This window comes from Mustela nivalis (assembly GCF_964662115.1).
Source record: "Mustela nivalis genome assembly, chromosome: 4".
Taxonomy (NCBI): Eukaryota; Metazoa; Chordata; class Mammalia; order Carnivora; family Mustelidae; genus Mustela; species Mustela nivalis.
In genome coordinates this window covers 26,502,348-26,530,077 of record NC_139023.1, presented here as the reverse complement: position 1 = coordinate 26,530,077, position 27,730 = coordinate 26,502,348, and the positions used below count along the sequence as shown (strand labels likewise).

General features: G+C 41.0%; 1 protein-coding gene across 1 annotated transcript; it reads right to left on the bottom strand.

Annotated features, from left to right (window-relative positions):
• Positions 1-34: 34 nt before the first annotated feature.
• Positions 35-17,954, bottom strand: SGCB (sarcoglycan beta). The gene is made up of 6 exons (XM_082728387.1): positions 17,859-17,954; positions 12,427-12,636; positions 8,078-8,263; positions 7,251-7,442; positions 6,804-6,935; positions 35-3,337 (listed from the first exon to the last, which is right to left on the bottom strand). Exons 1-6 carry the CDS (start codon positions 17,892-17,894, stop codon positions 3,134-3,136), a joined length of 960 nt encoding a protein of 319 aa, XP_082584513.1. The 5' UTR covers positions 17,895-17,954; the 3' UTR covers positions 35-3,133.
• Positions 17,955-27,730: the final 9,776 nt, after the last annotated feature.

The following is a 27,730-nucleotide window of genomic DNA, read 5'->3' as shown; positions in this document are numbered from 1 at the left end:
CCAGAGTTTTAATCATTAAAAAATCAACAGCAAACAATTTGCAGAATCTTTATTGTAAAGAGAGATCATTAATAGTTATTACAAACTGAATTAACTAAAAGTCAGGTTAGCAATCCAAAACAGTTGGAGGTGAATTTTTATATGGCATAATTTGTAGTCTTTGCCTCCTCAACACTTTTTAAAAGACTTCTAAAAATATCAGCATTTCAGTGGTTTCTTTTCGTCAAGTTAAGCACCATAAACATTCTTACCCTCTTTAAAAAAAATTATTTCAAAGCTAGGTAGAACTTCCACCTTTCATCATTAGAACTATCACACAAAATTTATTTCATTTTTGTCATAACGCAAAAAGAATACAAATAAGGATATATTTAAATCTTGCAGACCATATATAGACAGTCCCCCCCACCCATGTGTTGTTTTGCATTTTCCCAGCTGCCTGTTGGATGGTTTCTGAAATACTTGGCTTTTATTTCATTTTTCTCCCTCGTCATTGCGACCTCTCTCTGAAGTAGTGCGGTTACTTACACAAGCACGAATCTACCCCTCTCTCCTGAGAGCCTGTCTTTGTCTATCTGCTTTCCCGGAGTCTGCTTCCTGTCCTATCAGTCAGTGCTCAAGGCAGGGGATGAACAACCAGGAGAAAGAGGCAAAGTTAACATTTCAGGTTTTGAAAAATACCATCTGGTGGTGAGAACGAGGAGCTGAAGTTTTACCATTATGCAAAATAGATCGCAAGTGAAATGGACGGTTTGTTCCTGATCTCATTTCCCGTGAGTTTTCCAGGTCTACATCTCAATGAAAAGGCAAAGGCTACCTGCAAAGTGTCCTAAAATACTGTACCTGTTACCTTTACAGTCCTGTAAAAACATCAAAATATCCTCTCATGTTAAAAGCACTTAATGGAGATGTATCAAAAACACAAGTATTTCTCAGAGTTGAGTAAAAATAGATTGCTTCGTGAATTATACTCAATAAATAATACTTTGTAACATAGTGTTTTGTGGTTTTTGCAAAAATATTTAGAGACTTTCCAAGCAAATCTAAACAGAACAGACAAGAATGTGAAATTAAAAATAGACTATGTGTCTGAATAAAAATTCCAACGGATTTTTCTGAACATCATTCAAATATGAAATGACACTGCATATATTCAAATAAGTTCTGACTATCACAACAATTAATAATACTCAGAGGTCAGAAAGTTCACTTCTTGGGTGACGGGCATTGAGGAGGGCACGTGAGGTGATGAGTACTGGGTGTCATAGGTCACTGATAACTTACTGAACACTGCATCTGAAACTAATGTACTATATATTGGCTAACTGGATTTAAATAAAAAAAAAAAGTTCACTTTCCCCCTCATTTAAAAACTGCACTTAGTATTATATAGTAAGCTCATCTCCTTCAGTACACTTTAATGACTGCTCATAATCTCTAAGGCATCTGGTTGCTCTATCAGAGAGAACTGTGCGTAGGTTGAATGCAGATCCGTTTTTGTATCGATTTTCTTATCTGCACAATTCAAAGTGACCACAGCAGAATACTGTTAGACTTGAACGCAGAGTGGGGCTTATGATTTATCTCTACTGCTTATTTTACAGCAAACTATTTTGAAAACTTGGCCCCTGATGCTCTGTGTGTGATTAATAATACCAGAGAGTTCCTTTTAAATCAATTATAAAATACATTAAAAATCAACTGGCTTCAGGGATTGGGATATGAGGAGCAGAGATCAGTTCTCATACTTACTCCAAAGCTACTTAAAGACGAATTTTCTCTATCCGCACCCTTCACACCATGCTGCCCAACTTTGTTCTGGCCCAGCGCACAGGGCAACGGGTGCTCCTTGAATGGCGCAGTGGGGCGGACTTCCCTGGGGCCACCGCCTCCAGCTTCGCACTGCATTGCCCTGAGGCCTGAGGGTCTAAATATCTTAGTGACCCTTTTACTCAATTCAGGTACCCCCAGGGGCCAAGGCCCATCAGTTAGGAAACTGCAGTAGCCTACAGCTAGACTAACTGGACTTCTCTATCGCATAATATTTTGGATTGGCACAAGCTAGTTTAAAATCTGATAGCAGTTGGCCAATTTTTTTGACATGAGATTGATTTTTAATTTTTTAAACTAGAGTAAGCATGGCTGTTTTATTTGATCCTTACCTGCTTAAGTGAGTCTGAATTTGTCTTAATATTTTTTATATATTTTTTATATTTTTAAATATTAAGACTTCAGTGCAGATAGTGAAAAGGACACAGTATTTGGAAGCAGGTACATTTTAGGTTTGAATCACATGTGAGCTCCAGTCCCAACCCGGGCTGCTATTATACTGTGTGACATAAGGTAAGTCTCTTAACTCCTCTGATCCTCAGTTTCCTAAGGGGAAAACCTGGGATAATAAGCCCTACATCGAGAGCTGTGGTGAGAATCAGCGATGTTACAGACACAGTGCCTGGGACAGTGGCTAGAATGAGTCGTGTAAACCACAGCTGACATCAGGATCTAACAATTAAAGCTGGTGTTTCAATTTCTACCACATTGTGAACATTTCATACTCATCAATAGTTAGCAAGTAAATATTCTATTATGGAGTATTTTCATCCTAGTGCAAAACTAAGAAACCACAGTTTCTTACCAATCACATATGTGACGTTCTTTAATGATTTCACTTGCATTGAGAACACAGCTGAAAATTAATGCACTAAAAATCCAAGACCATTCTCTCAGAAGCCAAAAGACAGAGAGTGTAACATTTACTAACGGTGCACCTTTCAGTCCCCTTAAGTGGGTGCATCCCCATTTACCAAATGTACTTACAGTGAGTCTGAACGGTTGCTTCAGTCCTTTATCCTTTAGACAAGGAACAGCGGGATTTTAAAAATACTTCTTTCAAGATGAATTTTGCTTGTATTCACTTCTGATAATTACTTTAGAACTGTAATTTGAAGATCAGTGCAACTTAACGAAATGTATTCAAATTTAAGCTGAGAATCTTTTAAATATGGAGATTACATAATAGGTACAGTAGTGCTCTGTAGGTGAGAGTTATCGCGAACTCTCTAAAAACATGACTTGCATGCACACTCTTAAAAAAAGTCACGCTATGAACACGCGAGTGACCTCTCGGGTTCTTCTAGTGAGTGTTTCCACAGGGATTGTCTGAGATCTGGCAGCCCATGTTCTGGCCCGTCACTTGTACTTTGAAGAGCGTCCCGTCTGCACACATACACAGCTTGTAGCGCACCCAGTCGCCCGTCCCAAACTGGTCTCCGCTGGAGGAACTAGGTAGGCGACTTGTGCTAACCATCACAGTTCCGTTTAGGATGATGCTGTTTTCCTATCAGGAGAATAATAACATGATTTATTTACCTCCACAAATAGAGAGAACAAAATTAATAAACAAAACTTAGAATAGTAACCAGGAAAATAAGTGGTGTAAAAAAACAGTAAAGTCATGACCAAAACAACAACAGGGAAAACAAAACCAATGTCAAGATTCAACTAGTGACCTCTTTAGTTCATAGTGTGTATCAATACAGTTATAACACCCTCTATTAAAATTATATCAAAATTCCTAAGTGCATAAGACTGATACAGGTCATTTTCACTTGTTACTTCTTAAGAGAGTTTTTACAAAGTTACTGACTGGTATGTTTCTGATGATGAGAAGAAAAACACTTTTTCTCCTATAGAAAGATTAATTTTAATTTCTAATGTTTTTGTACACCACAAATCAAGATTCAAACCAGATAATTTTGAAGACCGGGCACTCAAAGAAAACTGCCTCGAGGTTCTCTTCTCCATGTGTACTGTTTCAGGAACATTCTTGTACTGTAGCCCCTTTATTTTTGGGAACTCCTAAGCCTCTCTCTCTCTTCTTTCCTCCTCTTTTCTTTTTTTTTCTTTTCACTCAATCAACAAATAATTATTAAGTGTCTACTATGTATTAGATATTATTCTAGGTGCTGAGGATCCAGCAATTAACAGAGAGCTAAGTCCAAGCTCTCATACAGCTGACGTTTTAATGGGGAGTGGCAGAAAATAAACAGGTGAGCAGGTAAAATAAATATAACACCACTGGGAAAAAAAGGTAAGCAGAGAGAGTGACCAGGCAGGGGCTCTATTTATACAGGCTGGTCAGGGAAGGCCTCCCTGAGGTGGTCACAGTGTGGCAGAAACCAGATGAGATGAGTAAGCCATGTGGGCAACCGGGGAAGGGCCCTTCAGGCAGAGGACCCAATACATGCCAAGGCCCCAGTATGAAGACGTGCTAGGTGTTCGAGGAACAGGTGAAAGCCAGTGTGGCTAAAGCAGAGAGAACAAGGGAGTCGAGTAACAGGAAATGAGTCAAAGAAATAACTTGGGGCCAGACATGTTGGGGAACCGAATGGACTTTGAGTTTTATCCCCAGTTAGGTGAGAAGCCATTGGGAGAGGTCTGAATGTGGAAGTGATGTGATCTCTGAGACAGGATTACCCTGGCTGCTGCACAGATCACTGACTACAGGGGTGAATGAGAGCAGCCAGACCATTTGGGAGGCCATTCCAACAGTGCGGCGGGATGTGGTGGTTTATATCATCGGTGGTGGTGGTGGAGGCAATGAGAAGCAGTCAGGCTCTATTTTTTTAAGGCTTTGCTGATGGACTGATGGGCACCATTTAACAAGATGGGAACACTGAAAGAAAGGCATGTTTGGGGAGAGAGAGGGTATGAAGATTTTAGACTTGTTGAATTGGAGGTGCCTATTATGTACTGGAGTGGAGAACTCAGCTGAGTATGTGAGTCTTGGTTCAGAGAAGAGATTAAAGCAGGAGTTCCAAACTGGAGAGTCATTGGGTTATAGAAGGCATTCAAAGCAATGAGACAAAGTTGGGTTTGAAGAAATGTTAATAGCTAAGTGACTATGTAGTGTTAGTATGCATATGGGATAAACAGAGTCCTTGTGATGAATTTTGAAATTTTGTTTCAATGTTGCCATCTTGTGGTCATTTAATTTTACTTTCTTTAAATCGCTAGAGCAGTTATTTCTTTAAATAAAGTTTAATTGATAAAATTCTTACTTAAAAATTTTTTTTTCTTATAATTAGCTCTACATTTAAAAACTAACCACTGATATTAACTGGATTATAAAGCTAATTATCTTTTCAGTACTGGTGGCTTGTTTTTCTTTAATTGTGGAGAAACTGATATGTATGAATATGTATTTCAAAGTATCTTAATATTTCCCATATCAACTACAGACAGAATTTTCAGGTAGGGAAAAAAAAAAAAAGATTTAGGTAACTTGCTAATGGCTATATGCCGGCTATCAAGCCTCTTGCTTCTTTGAATTTCCAGTGCTGAGAATAATAGCCCCATTGTGATGTTTCCTCAACACTATTCTCTTAAGAGGAATGGCTTCTTACTACAATACAGGCAAAATATACTCAGTATTGCTATTGAGTTTCTGGCAAGAAACACATTTGTGTTTATCTTTGTTATTTAGAAATTGTAATATGTGTTTTAGAGGAGAATGCTATTTATGAAAATGGAAAACTCAATTTTTTAAGGCTTATTTTTTCTAAGTTAAATTAACTTTAAATAAAAGGAAATAATTATTTTATTTTTATAAGTCCTTAGGATTAATTTTATTTCTGTCATATATGATGCTTGGTAAAATAATTTAATTAGCTTTAGTTAAGTAGCACATTGCTGGTGGCCAAGGACATATTGAATAAATATGCTTTGATCAAAACTAAGCAGAATAAACAGTTTTTGGATATCTGGCTCCCTTACATGAGATATGTTACCTACTGAAGTTCAGATATAATCTGTGAAGGACAAAACTTCACTTTTCGGGGCACCTGGGTGGCTCAGTGGGTTAAAGCCTCTGCCTTCGTCTCAGATTGTGATCCTAGGGTCCCGGGATGGAGCCCCGCATCAGGCTCTCTGCTCAGTGGGGAGCCTGCTTCCTCCTCTCTCTCTGCCTGCCTCTCTGCCTACTTGTGATCTCTGTCTGTCAAATAAATAAATAAAATCTTTAAAAAAAAACCACACACACACAACTTCACTTTTCAATAGCTATAATAAAGGCAAAATCTTTTCCCTTTGCAGTTAATAATAGATGGGTAAATAAAATATATTTTGTACATTTGCTAATTGATTTTCACATCACTGGATATAAAATTTGGGAGAGGGCATGAAAAATCTTTAATTAAAAAAAAAAACCAACATGGGGTTATGGACATTGGGGAGGGTATGTGCTATGGTGAGTGCTGTGAAGTGTGTAAACCCAGCGATTCAAGACCTGTACCCCTGGAGCTAATAATACATTATATATTAATAAAAAAATAAGAAATTATACATCTAAAAAAGAAGCCAAAAACCAACAACTTCAGGGAATGGATAATTACTATGATAATTCTTACTTTGAGAATTCTTCCAGAATTTTGGAAGTTTATTTATTTTTGCCTTTTAAAATAATACAGGTAACATGTTGTAAAAAATTTTTTTAGAAAACAAGAGGCAAGCAGAATGAAAAATAAAATTAAAGTCATCTGTTATCTTGCTACCCATAGTCAACCATTGTTGACATTCTGGCATACCCTTCTAGGTTTTTATGAATGTACATATGTTCTGAAAAATAAAAATGAGACATTTCACAAACTATAACTGTCTTCCACTTCAGAGTCCATTTTGAACATCTCCCCATGTCAAAAAATATACAACTACATTACCATTTTAAATAATTGTATACTGTTCCACATATAGATTTATATGCCCAAGACTCTACTAATTCTCTAAAACTCTTAAGAAATACTCACTGCCTTTAACTCCATATTACCGCCCATGTGAAATTCAATGGTTTTGCCCATAATGAATACACCTTCATTTCCACGCACGATAGCACGCCCGTCAACTTTTATATTTAAGTCACTAGTAGCGTTGCTGGTAATCTGAAAATTATTTAAAAAAAAAGGTAATAAAAAGCATTTCTAAATTAAAGTGAGAATTATTATCAGAGACAGAGGAACAGGAGTTTCACCCATTGAATATGAAAGGCAAGAATTTTCAGTCACGTTTTACAGGGGTTGAGATTAAGAGACGTGACTTGATAATGATCAGATGATGAATCTAGAACTAACTAGTCCTTCCTACTGTTCCAGAACTTATTCTTTCCCATCACTATAAACCAGCAAAACTCCCCTCCTGCTTTGTAACTTTAGACAGTAATTCTCTTCCATTAATAAAGCAAACAAAAGAAATCATACCCTTTCAGTAGATGCTTTTTGAACATTCAAACTTTTCACTCCACTTGGCAAATGAAACTCATGAGTTTCATAGTCTGTGCTGAATAAGATATTCTGAGTCCTCGGGTCAAAAAACTGCATACCAATGTCACTGGTGATAGAAGTTTTGTTCTTTTCTACACTGAGCTTTGTTGTCCCTTGCTGGAAAACAATCTACAGAGAAACACTTTATCATGAATGTGTTTTCAAAGGAGGCTGCATCCAAAATACATCAAGAACATTATTAAAAACACTGTACAATAGACTAACTTCCAATGATTTTAACCGCATCTCTCTATCCATTTGGGAAAAGAGTTCCTTAAAATGAGGATTTATACCCTTGTTTGGTTGCACTGCTCTGCACAAATCCATGGGTCACGGGGCAGACAGACGGACCTAGACCTAAGGCGGGCAGGGGGTGGTAAGAATACCTCCGTGAGGTTCTGGTCCACTGAAAACCTGTGTTACAGCAGCCACCTATATGGGCTGCCACGGACTCGACTGGCATACTCCCTTCTAGACTCCCAGAAAGTACAGGGAATTCCAACCTGGGAAGGTGCTCTGTTTGCAGGTTACCTTGCGCGGAGGAGAAAGAACACGCTATTCTTAGAGTAATTAATCTATTACAGGAAATGCTGCCCTATTAAGATATTAAGAAAGCATGTAATATTTATAGATTACAAGACCGACAATATTATTAAATATGCTTATGAATAGTCTCTTGAGGAAAATATCCATTTCCAATAATCCACTCTAGGTTTTTACAAAGAATTTTCCTCTAATGTCCCTCGACTGATGTGGGAACTTACAGGCTGGTTGTTGCCAGTGATAACCAAGTTTTCATTTCGTCTTCCTCCTACTGTGCTCTTATAAAGAGGATGTATAACTCCCATGTCAGATACTTGCTTAAACCGGAGCAGGCCGCTTTCATGAAACTCCATGCTGTCACAGCCATTTGGCCCGATGCGAATCACAGCCCAGATAACAAGTGTTATCTATAAGAGAAAACAAGCCCCCTGTTAATTGGTAGCCTACATTTAACATAATTAGAAAACAAACAGAAAAGACAATTGCCAGAGGATTAAACTTCCTAAGATGTCTCACTAGTGATATGAATACATCACCTGGGTTTCCACTTGAAACTTAAACCCATTTCAATTTGATCAGGGTATTACAGGCAAATAGCTGAAAGTCAAAGTACTAGGAGTGCTAGAAGAGCAGTTTCTTATTTCTTCTGCTTCCTCCACATCTTGTCTGGTGACAGCCACTTTCAAACTATTTTAGGTATTTCATCTAGAATTTTTCCAGATTTTTAAGTGATGTGATTATATTATTTCTTCATTCATCAATCTAAGGTTTTACCTATTAATTTCTTACTTCAGCAGATGAGAATTTATCTCATTTATATTTCTTCTCCACTGGCTCCCTTCTCAAATGCTAGCTAGACCCAGGTTCAGTATTTTTAGTACTGCAACTGTATAAGTACTGTTCATGGCTAAGCCAAATACTGTAACTAAGAGAGCAGTTCCTTTTTTGTACTCTGCGTCTCCTGGAGTTTCATACTTGTCTTTCTTTGGCATTGGACCACATTTGCTTAGTTTCTTTGAAAACCCGACTGAAAATTTTCAAAACCTCCAAAGTCTTTATAAAAGGTCACTCAGTAAAAGGTTCTCAAAGTCCAAACCTCTCGGGTAATTTATTCTAGGAGTTCTATTTTTCTGTCTCAGGAAAGCTTACTGGAACTCTGTGCTTGCTCCAATCCTGACCGTTCCCCCTGGATCTGCGATGATACAGCCGTCACTGAAAACTTTTCCTTCGTTTTGTGCTGGAACTTCTCTGTCTCTCTCCTGTGCTGGATACCCAGTTTCCCACATCCCTGCCTTCAGTTTTCTGGGTTAGTGCCTTCTGGAAGTGAGCTTCTCCTCCAATGGCCTTCTTAGAAAGAACGTATGTGGGCACCTGAGTGGCTCAGTCTGTTGCGCCACTGCTTTTGGCTCAGGTCATGATTCTGGAGTCCCGAGTTGAGCTCGACCCCAGTGGGGTGTCTGCTTCTCCCTCTGACCTTCTCCCCTCTCATGCTCTCTCTCTCTCAAATAAATAAATAAAATCTTAAAAAAAAAAAAAAAAAAGAATGTATGTGAAGGCAATTTTGAGAGTGTGCACGGTTAAAAAACGTCTCTATAAGCCCTCACATTTGATTACTAGTCTAGCTCAATAGACATTCTAGGGTTGGTGCTATTTTCCCTCCGAATTTTGAAGGCCCTTGCGGTCTGGTTTGCTGGGCTGCATTTGAGAGGTCTGACATCTCTGTTTTGTGTTCTTCATACACAACCTGCTTTAATTTCTCCTCTGGAAGATTTTAGGATCTTCTCATTATCCCTGGTTTTCTTAAATTTCAGTCATGGCCTTGGTGTGAGTCTTTTATGCATGACATTGGACCTAGAATGGTAGTTTTCAATCTGTTCTAGGAAATTTTCTTGACTTATATGTTTGATAACTTTCTCCCCAGTGTTCCTTCTTACCTTTTTCTGAAACTCCTATTAGCAGAATGTTACACTTCCTGGATTCTTTAATTTTATTGAGCTTTCTAGAAAGGTTCCTTTTCTTTATTGGCCAATCTCTCTGTCTTTCCATCCATCCATCCATCCATCCATCCATCCATCCATCCATCCATCCCTATGTATTTCTGCAAGTTCTTCCTTATTCTTTAATAGCTCCTTCTTAATGGCATGTTATCCTTGTTTTGTGGATGTAATATCCTCTCTTTTCGCTGAAGATATTGGTTTTAGTTTTTTAAGTTTTCTGTCATTCATTGTATTTTCTCTATCTTCTTGAATTCCTATTTTCCCCATGGTTTGTGTGTTTTTGGTCTCCATCATTTTTCAATTCTGGGAGCTTTCCAAGAGATCCATGGATCCCTAGTGGCTCAGGGTTCATATTGAACAGTGAGGTTTAAAAAAGTGCACAGAAAGTTCTCTGTGTGGGGTGGGGCTTGTGACAGGCTTCCTAGCAGGAGATGAGGTGGCTTTTCCACTCGGACTTGCCAGATGTCAGTATCTACAGGTTTTTTCTCCAGATGCTTCAGTTTTCCCCGAGCAGGCTACCTCATCTCCTGCCTGGGGGACAGAAGCCTGGGACCAGGGAGCTGGAGAAAGAGACTGAGAAGAGAGCTGGAGAGCTGGGACACAGGGTCTCAGCACTCAGGATTCAGACCTGCCTGCTTCCAGCATCCCTCCCGTCCTCAGGCAGGAAGAATCCTCTCCCTTCCACGACATGCTGTGTGGGGTTACAAGGCAAGGTTGCCTAACTGCTGGCCGGAAGGCAGAGGAAGGCTAGGGATCTCTGACTGCTTCTACAGGGTTCTTGAAAAGCTGCTTTCCATTCCTGCCTCACTCCTGCTTTTCATGGTACTTGTATTTCCAATTCCTGACGATTATGCAAGGCTCTGTCACCAACACAAAGGAACAGGTTCCCTTCTCTGATAAGTGAACTGCCATTTCTCCTCCTGCTTTCTTGTCTTCATACATTATGGTTTAGGATTTCGGTTGCCTCCCACGTTCCTTCAATGTATTTCTGTTTCTTGACTTTGTTACCTTGGGATGAGCTTTTTAAAGAGGAAGGGGATAAAAATGTCTTCATTCTTCCATCTTAACCAGAAGTTTCCAACAACAACAAAAATGTATAAAATAAAATAAATTCAGAACACGTGCTCCTAGAAAAGCTATTTACAGTACCAGCTCTTTCCAATGTACGGGAAGAATGAAACACAAAGGTTTGGGAGGAACATAAAGTATAAAGGACTGGCTTAAAAGTATTAGGAGCCAAAAATAAAAATAAATGAAATTGCTTTAGACCCTCTGTGGCCCATGTTCATCAGTCACAGGTAGACCAATAACAACCCTTGGCATATGTCATCTCCACACATGCCAGAGGGGTTCAAGTTTAACCCTCAGGTAGTTACAACCTTGGATTAAGTCTTCTTCTTTAGAAAAGCAAGTATCTTTGGAAAAGGTAACATCTTAGGTCTTCAGCACCTTAGAGTAAACTCGCCTACCAGATCCTTCCAGTCTATAACAACATAGACAACACTACAAAAGATAACTCTGTCAAACAAGGGTTTACGATTTTAAAATCTGGTTGAGGAGGTAATACTAAATTTAGGAAAAGCTGAATGAGAACAGAAAGGGTTATATTTTTTTAGGAGAGGTGAAGGCAGTCAAGTGTCTCCTACCCAGCTGACTTTACCCTTCCCAAAGCTAAGTCCTTTAAAGGGAATGTTCCATGCACATTTTCTTCTAAATAAAATTAACATGTGGCAATACTAGCATACTAGGTTTTTAAAAATAAATAACATATTTACGGCAACTCAGTAAGAAGAGGTACAAACTTATAAAATAAGTCACAGAGACGCAAAGCACAGCATAGGGAATACAGTCAATAACACTGTAATAACACTATTTGGTGACAGGTGGTGACTATGCTTACAGTGAGCCCTGAGTACTATAAAGAACTGTCCAATCCCTTATGCTGTACACCTGAAACTAAAAATAACATTGTATCTTAGCTACACTTTAATAATAAATTTAAAAAAAGGCCAATGGGTCTTTTCTATGTGTAAAAGATGGAATCTCTTGTTTCAAAAACATTTCATAAAAGGCACTGTTGCTTGTGAAATTAGGAAGACAGGATTCTTTTAGACAATATTTGGAGAGTAAGCAAGTCAGGGGCTCTTTGCACACACTGTGAAAGGTAACTGTGCATCTAAGAAAAATTTAAAGTGAGAAAACATGTAATGAAAAGCAGAAGGTAGGGGCACTTGGGTGGCTCAGTGGGTTAAGCCTCTGCCTTCGGCTCAGGTCATGATCTCAGGTTCCTGGGATCGAGCCCCCCATCGGGCTCTCTGCTCAGCAGGGAGCCTGCTTCACTCTCTCTCTCTGCCTGCCTCTCTGCCTACTTGTGATCTCTGTCAAATAAATAAATAAAATCTTAAAAAAAAAAAAAAGAAAAGAAAAGCAGAAGGTAAGAGGGTTTTGAAAGAAATTATAGAAACAAAGTCTATGATTTCACTAAAAAATTCCCCATGGTAATTAATATATATGCTGCCGAAGCGAGCACTCCATGGTCATTAAAAAAAGAAAATTCTGTACCACATACTTACAATTAAATTGATGACAGCCAGGATAAACAAGAGGATAATGACACAGATGGCTAAATTGCCCTTTCTCCCCCTCAATCCCGTTTTATGGAGGCGATCTTCATCGATTGGAATATATCCGGCCTTGAAATTACTATTATGCTCCTTATTGACATTCCTTCTCTCGACAGCCTTCTCCCGCATGGACTTCTTTACAGGACCGTTGGAACTTTGCTAAAAACAAAATACAACACAATGGAACAGCCATACCCACTCTTTTCAATGCATTTATTTATGAAGTGCAAATTCCTAATGAAAGAAAAATGAACTGCTGAAACACATATTTTCCATGGATAAACTTGAAGTCATGTTGAGCTGTAGGCTCCAATTCAGGATGTTGTTATGCTTAGAGGGGATGTGGAGAAGCTTTAGTGTGACTCTTGATAACACATTTCTACCCTCTGCTTTGAACATTTCCAGTGTACCTGAAGTGTACAGCTAGCTCATCTGGGTAAGAATTGACATATATATTCCACATGGTTCATTTTTTTTTTTATTAATGATTTATATGATTTGTTTCATTATATATGTAATATACATTATATATATGTAATGTACTATATATATATATGTGTGTGTGTATATATATATATATTTCATTTGTAAGAAAAAAATTTGGAAAGGCTGACACTGTTCGCTATTTATCACCCCAGTTGGCTAAAGCTAACATTATCTTCTATCAGCAGTTTTCAAAGTATGGGCAAGGGAGACCAGGAGAAGCTCCCTGAACTCCTACAGAAGCCTGGAGAGTCAAAACTGTGTTCAAAATAATACCAAGATGTTACTTATCTTTTTTACTCTTCTTCTCTCATGAATGTTCAGTGGAGTTTTGCAGAGGCTAAATGACTGTATGTGACATCAATGCTCTAATAGCTAATGGAATGTGTGCTTGTGTATTCCTGTGTTTCAAATTTTCTCCAGTTTAATTTTTAATGTGGCAAATATCAATGACTATAACTCACATAAATAAAAGTTATTTGGGATTCTCAGTAACTTTTAAGAACATAAAAATAACCCGAGACCAGAAAGTTTGAGGACCTCTAACTTAGACTATGGTTGAATGGTATTTTTGGTAATACGTTATGAACACAAAATGGATAGAAATGGATACTACCCAACTTACAAATATTTTAGAGCTCTGAGAAAACTTACTTATTGAATAGGCACTTATGAAATATTTTATGCTTAAACACTAATACCACAAATAGGAATACTAAAGAAATACAAGATAGGACCCTTATTCTCGAGATATCACAAATGTGATGTGGGTATAAAATAGTTAGCAGTGCAATAAAGTAATCTGTATGCTCAGATGCCAGAATCAATAGCATGGCCAATTCATGCCACGGAGTCCAACCGGAGGAGACACAGGATGGCTTCGCATTTGTTTTCAAGGAAACAGGAAGTAGGTGGGTCAGAGCGGGCAACACAGGGAGATTACAGTGGCAAAGTAGAGCAGGTCGAGAAAATTCTTGGACTGCTGGGTACAAATTCTAGTCTTTCTGTTTAACTGGGAGTCCCTGGAGGTTCCTGGACACGAAAGACACACATTTCAAGATGCTAAATGTGTGGGTGTTTGTAAGAGAGAGGAAACAGGACATCAGTGAGCAGGCTGCTGGGGATGTTGCCATAATGGAGGTTTGAAGTAATGAGGTAATGAGGGTCTAAACTAACGTGGGATGAAAAAGGAAAGATTAAAAACATACTTCGTGAGAGGAGCTGACTGAATTTGCAGCCAGCTTCAAAGAATCTCATGTTTACTGAATGGTGACTAGCTAAATATGGGGAATGGAGGAGGCAGAAGACTCTGCATATGTCGCACTTAAACTAAATGAGAAATAACCACATGGCTCAAAGGCAAGGGGAAGGACGGAATGGGGTATTCGATCAGTCAGGACTAGGGATACAGATCTGAGAGCTTAGCCCCGAGGTAAATTAAATCCACAAGAGTGCATCAGTGTACTATGAAAAATAGCATACAGGAAAGAAAACAAGTGACCAAGGACACAGTCTTGGGAAAATTTAAATGTGCAGCTATGGTGGAAAGTGAGAAATACAATGAATGGTAGGAAAACCAAGGATATGTAGTGTTGCTGAACCTGCTATGTCAAGAAGTGCTTCAACCTTCAAAGGTGAACTCTGGGAAGCAAACTAGTAAGCTGGGCACAGTCTAAAAAGATATCACATGTATGCATCTATTTTCCAGTCTAGAAAGAGCAGAGAGGAAAAAAGAGAAGACGATAGCTAAAGAATTATGTACTATCAGAGGAAAACTGTGCTTTTGTGGTTGCTGTTAGTAACCACCTCCCCTCCCCCTGGGCCCCCCCTCCCCGATTTGGGGGAAGAGTTGTATGTTTGATGGCGGAGGGAAAGATGCCAAGAGGTGCAAAGATGGAAGATCTCACAGCAGGGCAGGATAATGTAGGAAATGAGACCCTCCAGGAGGCAGGAAAGAAAGTGATACGAGTACATGAGAAAAGACCAGGCTTTCAGGATAGGCTTCCCACTTCAATGAAACAGTTCACACCCAGGAGAGAAAACATTCTTCTTTTTCTTTGGGATGTGAAAGCTAAGGTCATCTGCCAAGAAAGAGTGGAGAAGGCTACTTACCGTGGTGGCAGAGGTAGCAGGCTGGTTAGGGGTTTATGGAAAATGGAAAATGACAGGACTAATCATTGTGAATAATGCAGCAGATACAATTTTTGTAATTCCACAAAGCAGCAGGGAAGGCTCTATAGAAGATAATTCAGTCTACTCACCAGTTTTTCCCCCCAAAACAGGTTGTTGAGCATTGTGTAGGTTGTGTGTCTGCATGAGGGTACATTCATGCTGCTGACATCTTAGAGTGGAGTGTGCATTTTGATACTTTTTGCAAGAAGGCATAAAATACCTTAAGGGAGATATACTTTCCTCTAATTGTCACAGACATGGTATGGGCAATTTAAAAGTCGGAGCTTGAATAAAAGGTCTACAACAAAGAGAAACAAGACAAAATTGATCCCTCCTGGGATGCATTCTTTACTCTTTTCTGCCAATTCATGTAAATTATTATATTCAATTTGATACATTTATGATTTATTTAAGAGTTACTATATGCCAAATGCCCCAGATCACCAAGATAGGCCAGACAAAGCACCTACCCTCAGTGAACTTCCTGATAGGCCAGGAGAGTAGACAGACCGGGTCACTAGCAGTGGCAGTTCAACAGTGGTGGCAAATGCACAGAATGCTGAAAGGGTACAAAAGAGGACTGCAGCTCTACTTAGCAAGCAGAAGCAGCAGGGGAAGGTTTTTAAGAAAGACTGAGATTTCATCTGAACCTTGGGAAGATAAATAGGAATAAGCCAGGCAAAAGCACAGAAAAGGCATTCCAGGCAGAGAGAAGAGCATGGAAAGTCTAAATACAAGTTATCTCAGTGTGAACTAATTTTGGTAGTTTCTGTGGGTGGTAAGAGGATGAGTATAGAAATGGTGCAAAAAATAAGGTCTGAGATATGGTTTGGGGCCAGCAAATGAATGGACTAAGTACTGTGTCAGGAACAATGGACTTTGTCCTAAAGGTGATGGGGAACTACTAAAATTTTAAAGTGGGTTAGCGATACAATCAGATTTGCATTACGGCAAAATCAAAGTCACGTACTAAAAAGAGATGAACAGAAGAGTTTAGAGATGAAGATATCAGCTGTCAGTAAGTGTTGATATTAGTCCAAAGGAGGGCTTGATGGGGCTTTAGATGAAGAGAAGATGGGGAGAGGCATTAAGAGGAAGAACTACAGAACCTGGTGATTGATTGGCTGTGACTGGGACCCAGAGGGGATCTAAGATGACTCTCAGGTAGAGGCCTGCTATATTCATGTGTGGTCTGGAGGAAAAGGAAATGTGGGGCCCTTTGTTCAAATATCACACCTGGAACAGCAGAACATCAAACCAAGTGTGGGTCCCTTTTGAGCTCCCTTAGATAGGTCCAGCTCTCAAGTTTCTAGCTAGGTTAACCAAGGACGGATGGTTGTAGCCCTTTTAATGGTAAATACGACGCAATCCAGTTTTCTACATTTCTGTGTTTGGGGTGCTTGTGGAAATTTCAGTTCAGGCTGGAGACCTATGTTTAACTCTGGAGTAGAAACGAAGGAATGAACCAGATTGCCCAATTTATGTGAAAAGCAAGAATAGAACCTTGGTGGAACCCCCAGAGCATCAACAGGGGATGCAGATTAAAAAAAAAGAACCATCTAAAATAAGAGCTGAGATGTCAGGAGGGAAATCAGGGAAGCCAAGGGAACAATTTTAATCTCAACAACCCCAAGAAGCTTTGCCTCCTTTTACTCTTTCTTATTCCCTTAGATTTTAATTTACTGTTATGATCTGTAGCTTGCCCTCTCAGCTGATTTCTCTGTATTTATTTGGCAGTATGACTTTAAGCTTCTTGAAGGTGGATTTCATCTATTTTTTTGTGTCTTTTAGAATGACTGTTCCAGTGACATACAAAGCAGTTAAGTTTTCTGAGAACAGAATGCTGGCAACTTGACTTGCATTTATTTCTTCAGCAATGCTGTAGAATGAGACTTTTTCAAAGGAAAGTCTCACTCATAGTTTTGTAAAGGGAAAGAACAGTTAAGGAAAAAAGTGACTACGAAAATTATTTTTATTACAACAAAATACTCTAGCAACACTACCTATGTGTATGCAACATGCATGCACGTATGTGTATGTAAATGTTTAGCTTGCTTTGGGGGGGAAATAGTCTTTTAAACTGCTCGGAGGTAACACGTTTACAATTCAGATCAGGAAATAGTTGATAAAGCATTAAAAAAGTAATTTTAAACCAGCTGGACAGAGGCAGTTTTAAACTGATGACCGAATCTCCATAACCAAAGCGGTGGGGAGAAACCCGATGCCAGCGTACGAGGCATGGCAGGCACAGCAGTGGCCGCAAGCTGACCTCCCGGCAGCAGCTGACGGGTGTCGGCGGGCGTCAGGGCAGCCTCCCGGCTCCGGGGCTCAGGCTATTTTTACCCGCATCTCCGCTGGCCACCGAAGCCGGCACGTCCCCGGCACGTCCTGGCGCAGGTTCCCGGCTGCCGCGGCCGCCACCCCGCCCTTCAGGCGGCGACCCCTCCTCAGCCCCGCCGAGGGGCAGCCGGCCGGACCGAGGGCCGCCGCCGGCTTCCCCTCGGCGACCCGGAGCCCCTGCCCGCGGAGCCGCCGCCCGGCCCTCGCCGGCATCCCCGGCGGCCGACAGCTCCTCCCGCCCGCCCCGCCCCCCGGAGCCCGGCCCGCGGCGGCCCCCGCCCGCCCTCGCGTCCCGGCCTCCGCCGACCCGCCCCACGGCGGTCCCCACCGGCCGGTCGCGGCCTCCCCGACCCCTCCTGCCCCCGGCTGCAGCATGGCTCCCAGACCTGCTCGGCCGCCGCCGCTGCCGCCGCTGCCGCCATCTTCCCGCGCCCGGCGCCGCCGCCCTCCCCGCCGCGGCCGCACCCTGTGCGCCTGCGCCTGCGCCCTGGCCGCGGGGTGTGGGGGGGAGGGGGCTCCGCTCGCCGCACCCCTGCCCCTCCGGCGGGGGGAAGTCTCCGAGTCCCCCGGCTGCCCGCGGGCGACGTCCGCCGCCCCCGCCTCCATTCTCCCGAAGGGGCGCTTCAGACGACGACGTCGCCCCTTCCTTCGCCGTCGGTTCCCATCACCGAGGGCTGGCGCGGTCCCGAGCTGTCGCGTCCTCCTTGCATTATGGGCCGGGGTCTCCGTGGCCAGGGTGGGAAGAGGCGTTTTGGAGAACACATGGGGACGGGGGTGGTGTCCTGGTGCACCGAAGTTAGTACGTTGCCGATTAGCCAGCTAAAATCTTGGCAAGTGAGAGGACTCGAGGAGGACGTGAAGCCGCTTTAGGGATGCTGCTTAACTTTGGAGAGCCTGTGAAGTCTTTCTTCAGTGGTATTGGGGTTGGATTTTCCATTTATTATTGGAGACGGTGTTGTCGGTACACATTGTGGGAAACCCAAGCTAATAGATGCTCACAGCACACTAGAACCCAACGTTGATCTTATTTATTTGTTTTCAATGCAATGGGTGGGTAGCAACGGAGATGTAAGAGCTGTTTCTCAGGGAGCTGAAACCACTTCTAGAAAGCACCTTTGGGGCCCAGGGCCGCCTAAGTCAGCCGGAAAGAGCAAAGAGACCAGCTGGCAAAAATGTTCTTTTTCTAGGAACCAGCTCAATTTTGCTTTTGATGACTGAACTGTTATTTCATGGCTCTGCCTGCTTTCCATCAGAACATGGCTGTGAAGTATAAATTAGATCATCTGTTGCATAAGAAATCCCTCACACAAACTTTCCCCTTCTCTCTGATTTTGGCTAATGTCAGTAGCTCACTGGTCATGAATGTGTTTATCTTCGTTCCCAAATGCTAGGACTACTGACTCACATCTCTGTGCTCAGTCCTGCTAGGATCTCTAGGACAAACCTGCATCTTAACCAGGATAACTGTAAATTGCAGCACAAAGCGTTGGGAGTCAGCAGTAAGTCTGTTAATACTTTGGCTCTGGTCCTGGGCTTCTGACTGATCCTCCAGTTCTGGTACCATAGGTCTTACTTCCTACACTTTACCTCTTTTTCCTCTGCTTGGAAAGAGCTCCTCTTTTTCTCTGGCAAGCACACTCTAGCCATCCTCCTAGAATCCATCCAAATGTCACAGACACTCTAAAGCTTTCCCAGTCTCCCACAGGCAGTTTTTAGCTGGTCTGTCCTTGAACTCCGCTTGTCTTTTGTAGCACATTATTGTAATTTATCTTGTTTACCTGTCTGTGTCACCTGAAAGATGGTGAGCTCTATCTGGAAGGTCCATGTCTTACTTGTCCTTTTATCTGGAACGCCTAGCATAGCACAGCAACTTCATAACATCTTAGAAATCTGCCTGATACCCCAATTTTTAAGACTAGAAGCCCTGCCTTTGTTTTGCTAACTTCTCTTTGACTTAGGTGGTGAGATACCTGGTAATTGATTTTCTTGATGCCAAAAGCCCCTTTGACTATCTGAAAAGTCACATTCTCTTGGGAGCCCTCATTGCTGACGTCTGTCTCTCTGACAGGTCACCTCCCCATTCTTCGTGTCTGTTGCTGTAGTCTGAGCACGTGTTATACTCACATAACCCCATCTTTAATGTGGGTCATTTCTAAATGTGTTATCTTTAAGCTTTTTTTTTTTTTTTTTAAATAGTAGGGTCTACCATACACCTGAGAATGAGTATTTAACTTCCCTGCCAGTTTTATAATAGGTCATATTATCCCCATTTTAAAAATAAAGAAATCAAGACTCTCAGAGGTTAAAAGCCTAAGTTTTCAACTAATATAGAACCTGGATTGAACCCAGTTTCTTCTGGCTAAAGTTTTTGCTCTTTCTACAACATAACACAGTCTTTAATTCTGCATTTCCTTTTGCTTTTGGAAGTGCAAAGCAAGGCTAGAGTACTAGTCAGATGAGGAAGACAGTTATCCTTCATTGAATAGTGTCCCCCCACCAAAATATATCCAAGTCCGAGTCACCAGTACCTGCGAGTGTGATATTACTTGGAAATAGGCTTTTCAAAATAGGGTTTTGAGAACAGGGTTTTAACTTATATAAATAAGTTAAGGATCTCAAGAGAGATCACCCTGGATTTGGGTTAGGCTCTAAATCTCATGACTGGTGTCCTTAAAAGAGAAGAACAGGACAAAGACACGCAGAGGAGAAGGCATTGGGAAGACAGAGGCAGAGACTGAAGTAATGTTTCTACAAGGCAAGAAACGCCACGACTTGTCACCAGAAGCTGGGAGTGAGGCATGGATCAGCTTCTCCCTCAAAGCTTCCAGAAGGAGCCAACCCTAATGATTTTCTGAATTCTAGCCTTCAGAACTATGAGAAAATAAATTTCTGGTGTTTGAAGTGACTAAATTTGTTATAGTAGCCCTTAGGAAATTAACACACACTTCAAGCCCATCACATCAAAAAATTGGGACTTAAAATCCTTCTCCCCAACCTGCTCTTTGCATGTTCCCATAGTAAATGACACCATCATCCGGCCAGCAACCTTCAGAGTTATTCTATACTCTTTGTAGTGTGACCTCCTTAAAGTACAAACCCAATCAAGTTCAATCATCCTGAACTTGAAAATCCTCCAATAACTTTTGCAATGAAAATTCTTTATATTATCACATAAAGTTCTATATTTTCTGGTCCCCGTCTACCTCTTTTTAGCCTAATTTCTGCCCCTTCCACAAACTATTCCTACACTTCAGCCGTGTGTCTAATTTGCAGTTCTCATCTGTTTGCCTGAATGTATCAAGTTCTTAATGTCTCAGTGCTTCTGCAGATGTGGCTATTTCTGTATTTTATCTAGCAATTCTCCTACTTGGCCACCAAAACTCAGCTCAAGGAATATCTCTTCTGGAAAGCCCTTCTTAATTTTTTTCCTCATGAGCAATTTCTGATTTCTGTGGCCCTCAGTAATTGTTATTGTCCTGATTTGCTATGATGATGCTTTGATACTTAATACACGATACTGTGTTATTTTACCTTTCCTGCATGTATATCTTGCTCCAGAGTAGACTGTAAATTCATTACAAAGCAGGGGCAGTGTGTTACAACTTCTGTGCTCCTGAACATACTAGGAACTAGGTAAATAATAGGTACTTAATAACTGATGAATGAATAATGAATGAATGAATGAATGGATGGATGGATGGATGGATTAACTTTCTTCTATTGGGTAAAAAATATTACTAACATCTGAGTGTCTATGACATATGTCCAGTCTAATGCTCACCATGCATTACTCCAGAGAAGAACCTTATTAACTCTCAAATCTGTGTCCTGTAAGTGCTCTTGCTGGGTCCATCACTCCTCCAAATTTCACCTCTCGGAGCACCAACACGATATAAAAAAGAGACTCAAACAAATCATTTTTCTGTTTATAGCTCTTAGCTGCTTCCCCACTGCCTACAAAGTCATGATCAACTTCTTCAGCCTGCTCTACAAGACTTATCACAGTTGAACCCAGGACTATTTTCACAGTCTTGTCTCTGATTCCCCGAGTTTCCTAAAGTCACCCTGAACTAGCATTCATCATTCCCTGCCTATCCATGAAATTTCATGCCTCTTGGCGACTGTCCATTCTGTGCCATCATCTCTTCTCTTCCTGGTGAAACTCCTCTCCATCCTTCCAGATCTGGCTCTAAATGGCGTTCTCTTCTACAACTTCCTTTGATCTTTTCTTCAGGGAGCTGGAGGAGGAAGTAAGGGAAGGGTTGGTCAGTGTTTCCATAGAATTTTATATTTACTATTGTAACTTGTCACACTGATCTATGGTTATGTGTCTTTCCTCTGAATAGATTGTGAGATGCTGGGGAGCAGAAACCAAGTCTAATCCCGCCTTATGACTAAGGCAGATGTTTCTGTCACCCAGAAATTCAGTCGATGTTTATCAGATGTGATGAAAAAACCTATTTCAACATCCTTCATTTTAGGGACTGCCATCATGCTGTCCTAGGTCCTCTCCTGGGATGTGTAAGGAGATCTCACAGTGTAGATCACACCCTATATACACTGCAACACCTTCATGTATCCTAAGAGCACCCCTTTGATGGCCATTTTCAGAGCCAAGTATCTGCCATTGCATTTAGCTAGTGAGCTGAAAACATGGAGGGCAGGGATGTTTCAATATTCCATCACGGGTGCCTGGGTGGCTCAGTGGGTTAAGCCGCTGCCTTTGGCTCAGGTCATGATCTCAGGGTCCTGGGATCGAGTCCCGCATCGGGCTCTCTGCTCGTCAGGGAGCCTGCTTCCCTCTCTCTCTCTCTCTCTGCCTGCCTCTCCATCTACTTGTGATTTCTCTCTGTCAAATAAATAAATAAATAAATAAATCTTAAAAAAAAAATATTCCATCACAATGGTGATGGAAACCTGGGTTGCGACAGGAGGGGTACTGTAACTCTCAAAAGTCACACTAAATTGGCTCCCTCCTTCTCAGCTATATTTGCTACAAAAGGTCTATAGTTTGTTTAGGTGATACGTTGTGATATATGAACATTTTCTTCTTGTTTTTGTCGTTTAACCAATAAAGGGCATGAAATACTTTGACAGAAACATTCTGAACTGTTGCTGTGAGCAGGGAATGCTTGTTGGCACGACACAGGAGACAGCATCCCTGCTTCTGTGCAGTGGTGGGACCTGCCTTCAGCTCAGATCCCAACCAATTGGTTCTTTCTCCAAGGGTGGAGGAGTTTTTCTCCTTTTAAAATCATTTAAAATCTTTCCCTGCAATGTAGCAGAACCCAAAAAGGACCCAATGAAGCTGCTAAAATGAGTACACGGAGTCTCAGACTAGAGAACATGAAGTACATGGACAAACGAGCATTTTGCTCCCCGTGAACGGAGACAGAGCACCCCGGCAAGATCATCAATGAAACTGGGTTTAAAGAAGCTTCATGCAAGTGGGCAAGAAAGGGTTAAAAGATGTTCTTCAGATGGCACCAGGCCCTACCCTAAAGAAGCTACTGGACAGAATAGCACAGCATACGTGTAAAAGCATCCAGGCCACAGCTGGGCAGAACATTCTTTCAGCCACACTAGCTAAGGGTTGGGGGGTGGTGGGCAACTGTCCTTAGTGAGGAACAGAAAATGACGAGGATGCCACTGTATATCCTCGCACGTGTTTATGCTTAGTGCAGCGTGGACCTCCACACCGACATACCTCTCGCTACACTGAGTGGCTTCAGTGAAGCTCTCAGTGGCTTCTTAAAATCCCCAGCTGAAAATCTCCCCAGTTGAGGGATACATGTAAACTTTAGAGTTAAGGACTCTATAAGTCAGGACTTTTCCTATTCCATCCAGATGTTTGTCACCCCACACTTCTCTAGAACGAGTGGGTGGCAGAATTATGATGCCATAAGAACCGCCAACTGGCTATTAAAACTTTGCTTTCTTTTGCCTCAACAGGATTATGACATCAGCTAGAAAGCAGCCAATGGGCTCCTCTCTCCCTTCCTTCTTTCCTTTTTTCTTTCACTTTTTATTAAGTTTGGTTCAGCAAACTTTTTTTTTTTTTTTTTAAGATTTTATTTATTTGGCAGAGAGAGGGAGAACAAGCAGAGGGAACTACAGAGGGAGAGGGAGAAGCAGACTCCATGCTGAGCAGGGAGCCCAATGCAGGGCCTGATCCCAGGACCCTGGGATCATGACTAGAGCCAAAGGCAGATGCTTAACCAACTGAGCCACCCAGGCACTTCAAGTTCAACAAGCTTTTAAACCTCTGTCCCTTTCTTCAAGAAGCTCATACAGGAGGCAGACAAATAAGTTTAATGTCCTGTGATAACTGCAACAGTATCAGCATGTCCGAAAGTGAAAGAAAATAAGCATAAAGAAGAGTGGGGGATGAGCTCTGAGAGCCTGGGGAGAGTTGGGGAGATCTTGTCAGTTTCAGCTGGTTTAAATGTATTTAAAGTGCAACTACAAAGAAAACACTTGCTTATTTCCTGGAGGCTAGGTGCATTAGTTATTCTGGCAAGGCTGCAGAATAAATTGTACTCAAGAAAAATGTTCAGCTTTTGGTGATTGACTAATGCTCTCAGAATCAAGACTGGACCCAAGCTGAACTGTGAACCAAAAACTGAAAATAAGGTGATGGTTGGGAAATAAATTGGAATAAAGGGCAAGATTTGCTCAATCTGACCCATAACCAGTATGTTAAAAGAAACAAGAGAAGAGCAAGAGATCTCAGAGCTGATCTAATCTATGTTTTTCATTATGTAGGTGGAAAAAACCTGAAGTCCAGGGTCATTAAAGACTTATGTAAGGTCACAAGAAACCACTGATTGGCAGAGGGAGAGAGAAAACAAGAGTGTGCATCATGATCTGACTTTATTGTTCTTTCAACTTTTTCAACATACCTGATAGTGTACCACAAAAGAAAAATTTGATTTTCTCTTTTCTTTACAAATAATTGCCAAGTGATTATATCCTAAAATAATCAAATTGAGACAAAATTAAAGTGCTGTCCAAATAGAGCCTTTACTAATCTGATGTTTTCTTCCATATGTATAAAAAAGTAGGCTTTAAAAATAGAATCTCAACCTTGTTGCCTGCACACTTGTAATATGAAGAATATGGATTCTTCTTTCGTCAGCAACACAGACTATTTGCACTCCAGGCTCCAGCTCTCTTTTAAATTGATTGCTATCTAGCACCCATCAAAAGCTCTGTGGAGGGGATGATTATGAAGGGCACTTATGAGGATGTCCACTTACTGCTACAGGTATGGAAGTTCTAAGCTTGTATCAGGCAACATCACTAGAGAGCTAAGAAATGGCACGTCAGTTTCTTGGTGTGTCAGTGTCTCTTTGATGACATGAGTTCTAGTGTCACCCCCTTGGCGTTGATGGAAGGTGACCGCAGGAAACAAGCATATCAAGATTGTTTTTCTCTCTATTTTTTTTAAAGTGGGGGAAGTATTAAAGACACTGTCATCTGTGTTGTTCTAGGCTCTTTGGAAAAAGATAAACATATTTTGTAACTGGTAGCAGGAAAATGTGTTTCAAAGAAGTGGTACGTATACTTTTAAACTCAAGTAATAATAATCATAAAAGTCATTTTCCTTTCTGTGTTGGCTTCCACAAACTACAGATTCAATGTTAAATAAAGCTCAATTTCATACATAAGCTTAAATTGGGGGTATACTTGCTTTTTCCACTAAAAAAATATTTCTAATCTAACAATGATATTTTCTACAAGGTTATCTCAGGTCTTCTTTTGGAAGTAGTGGGGAGAAAATAATGAATAGATACATAGAACACTTCCTTTGTTTTGAGTCATTGATGACGATGTTGGTTTGTTATTGATAAACCTGAGGTTCTTGCTACACACAGCACACACTTCAGAGATCTGGGGACACCCAAGAAGTACCGGAAATGACTGTAGGCCATTAGGGTTTTGAATCCAGCTGTGGGACTCGAGCCTATGTAGATATAAACAATATCGGGTAGCAAATTCTAAAGTAATTTCAGAGATCCATTCTATCCTAAGACTCTAAGACTATTACATTAGTAATTTGGACATTTGGTCAAAGCATGTTTTGTTTTGAGTCCGCTTAATATTGTTATTTTGGCTAACACTTTTCCTGAAGGTAACTCTTTGGGTAACTCTGCTTCTGAATAAGTTTTCAAAAAAGGAATCAGTGTTCATGGTAGAAATTTGGAAAATCAAAGAAGTGTAAAGGAGCAAACTAAAATAATCTATAATCACGCTTTGGGCTGATATTGTATAACTCAATGTAGATTATTTAGTGTCCCTGCTTTTTTCACTTAACTTTATGCAGTGAGAATTCCTAGACAACAGATACTCTTCAGTGACAGGATTTCTATTGTGTAACATTTCACTGAAGGATTTGTTCAACCTTCACTCTATGGCTGGAGATTAGATTGTTTCAAGCCTTGTTATCTCTACTAAATGTACTGTGATCCACATTGTAGTAATAATGATCCTGCGTTTGTGAAGCACTGTGCCAAGTGCTGTGTTAACACCACATGAGAGGCGCCTGGGTAGCTCAGTGGGTTAAGCATCTGCCTTCATCTCAGGTCACGATCTCAGGGTCCTGGGTTCCAATCCTGCATCAGGCTCTCTGCTCAGCAGGGAGCCTGCTTTCCACCCACCTCCAGGGCTGCTCTGCCTACTTGGGATCTCTCTCTGTCAAATCAATAAATGGAATCTTAAAAAAAAAAAAAAAAAAAGAATGCCACACGAATTTTTTAGTTTAGTCGCATAATAATCCTGTGATGTAAGAACTATTGTCTCTTGTTTATAGATAGCGTAACCAAGGAGTAGCAGTTACAGAGTCCACAGCAAAGAAGAGGATTTAACCCCTAATCTGACATAAGCAAATATTCCAACTTGTTTTTTATGGATAAGTAAATAGGACTGTTCAAAGACTCCAACTGCTTATTGAAATATGCAATTATTGGCTCCCAATTAAAAAATCTGTGGGATTTTTCTCCATTCCCTTCCTCCCTCTTTACGTATTTTTTAAAGGAAGAAAGTGTCTAATGAATACTTAGTGGGGTCTTTTGTTTGTTTGTTTTTTTCTTTTACTTTAGTAATTATTACACTATTCTAATAAAATATGTTATGTACCCTTATGGTCCTTATTGTTCCTTTTGTTGTTATTGAGATCTAAATGACACATAATATTTTATTAGTTTCAGGTGTACGATGTAATGATTCAGGATTTGTACATGTTGTGAAGTGACCAACACAATAAATCTAGTTAGCATCCATCACTACACATGGTCACAATTTTTTTTTCCTTGTGATGAGAACTTCTCTAGTTCTTATTTTGTAGCCTATAGAAGTTAGTACTTCGGCTCCAGAAATGAGCTTCTCGTTTTCATTGGAGGACAGAAAACCACCATAATGAAGAGAAACAACCTCTGAATATTACCATATATTACTATATATTAGATAATATTACCATATTTGGACATGTGCAAAGTTCATATATTTTCAAGTTCCTAAAGAAACGGCACCGAAATAAACTAGCTAGCTGGCTCGCTGTGGCCCGGCCCCACTCCTGCTGTGTTAACGACTAGATAAGAATGATTTGCAATCAGCTCATCATTTGATGCATATAAAATAAGGGCTTCTAAAGTGCTTCATGATGGTTGAAACTGTTTCATTTCTTAAGCGGTTGAAACCATCCCCGTAGCTTCACGCACCCTTTTGAAATAGTGCCAAGCGCGGTCTGAACTTTCACCAAGTTTCAGTTAGAGAACGAGAATTGAATGAAAACTTCAGAGTACTCGGTGATTCTAAAACTACACCCAGAGGCGCTGGGTGGCTCAGTGGGTTAAAGACGCTGCTTTCATGATCCCAGGATCTTGGGATCGAGCCCCGCATGGGGCTCTCTGCTCAGTGCAGAGCCTGCTTCCCTTCCTCTTTCTCTGCCTGCCTCTCTGCCTACTTGTGATCTCTGTCAAATAGATTTTTAAAAATCTTAAAAAAACAAACACAAAAAACAACACTATACCTAACCTTGTCTAAGCCCGAGGATTAACTCGGGTTTGCGGACGCCAGAGCGCCTCCGATCTCCGCACTTGGGCGCCCACCAACCCCTCGGTGCTGCAAATGAAGCCCCGAAGGTCTGAGAAGCTAACGCATCAAGGGGGGCGCCGTCAGACGCTTACCTACTGCCTAACCCGACGGTCCGTGGAGAAACCTACCACCTTCGCTTTTCCGGGCGAGAGGCCGCGGGATG

Coding starts and splice junctions, on each gene's coding strand:
- SGCB (XM_082728387.1), bottom strand. CDS start 17,894: ATGGCGGCAGCGGCGGCAGCGGCGGCGGCCGAGCAG. Junction 8,264..12,426: donor TGGCTGTCATCAATTTAATT/GTAAGTATGTGG, acceptor TTTCTCTTATAG/ATAACACTTGTTATCTGGGC. Junction 7,443..8,077: donor TCACTGGCAACAACCAGCCT/GTAAGTTCCCAC, acceptor GTTTCTCTGTAG/ATTGTTTTCCAGCAAGGGAC.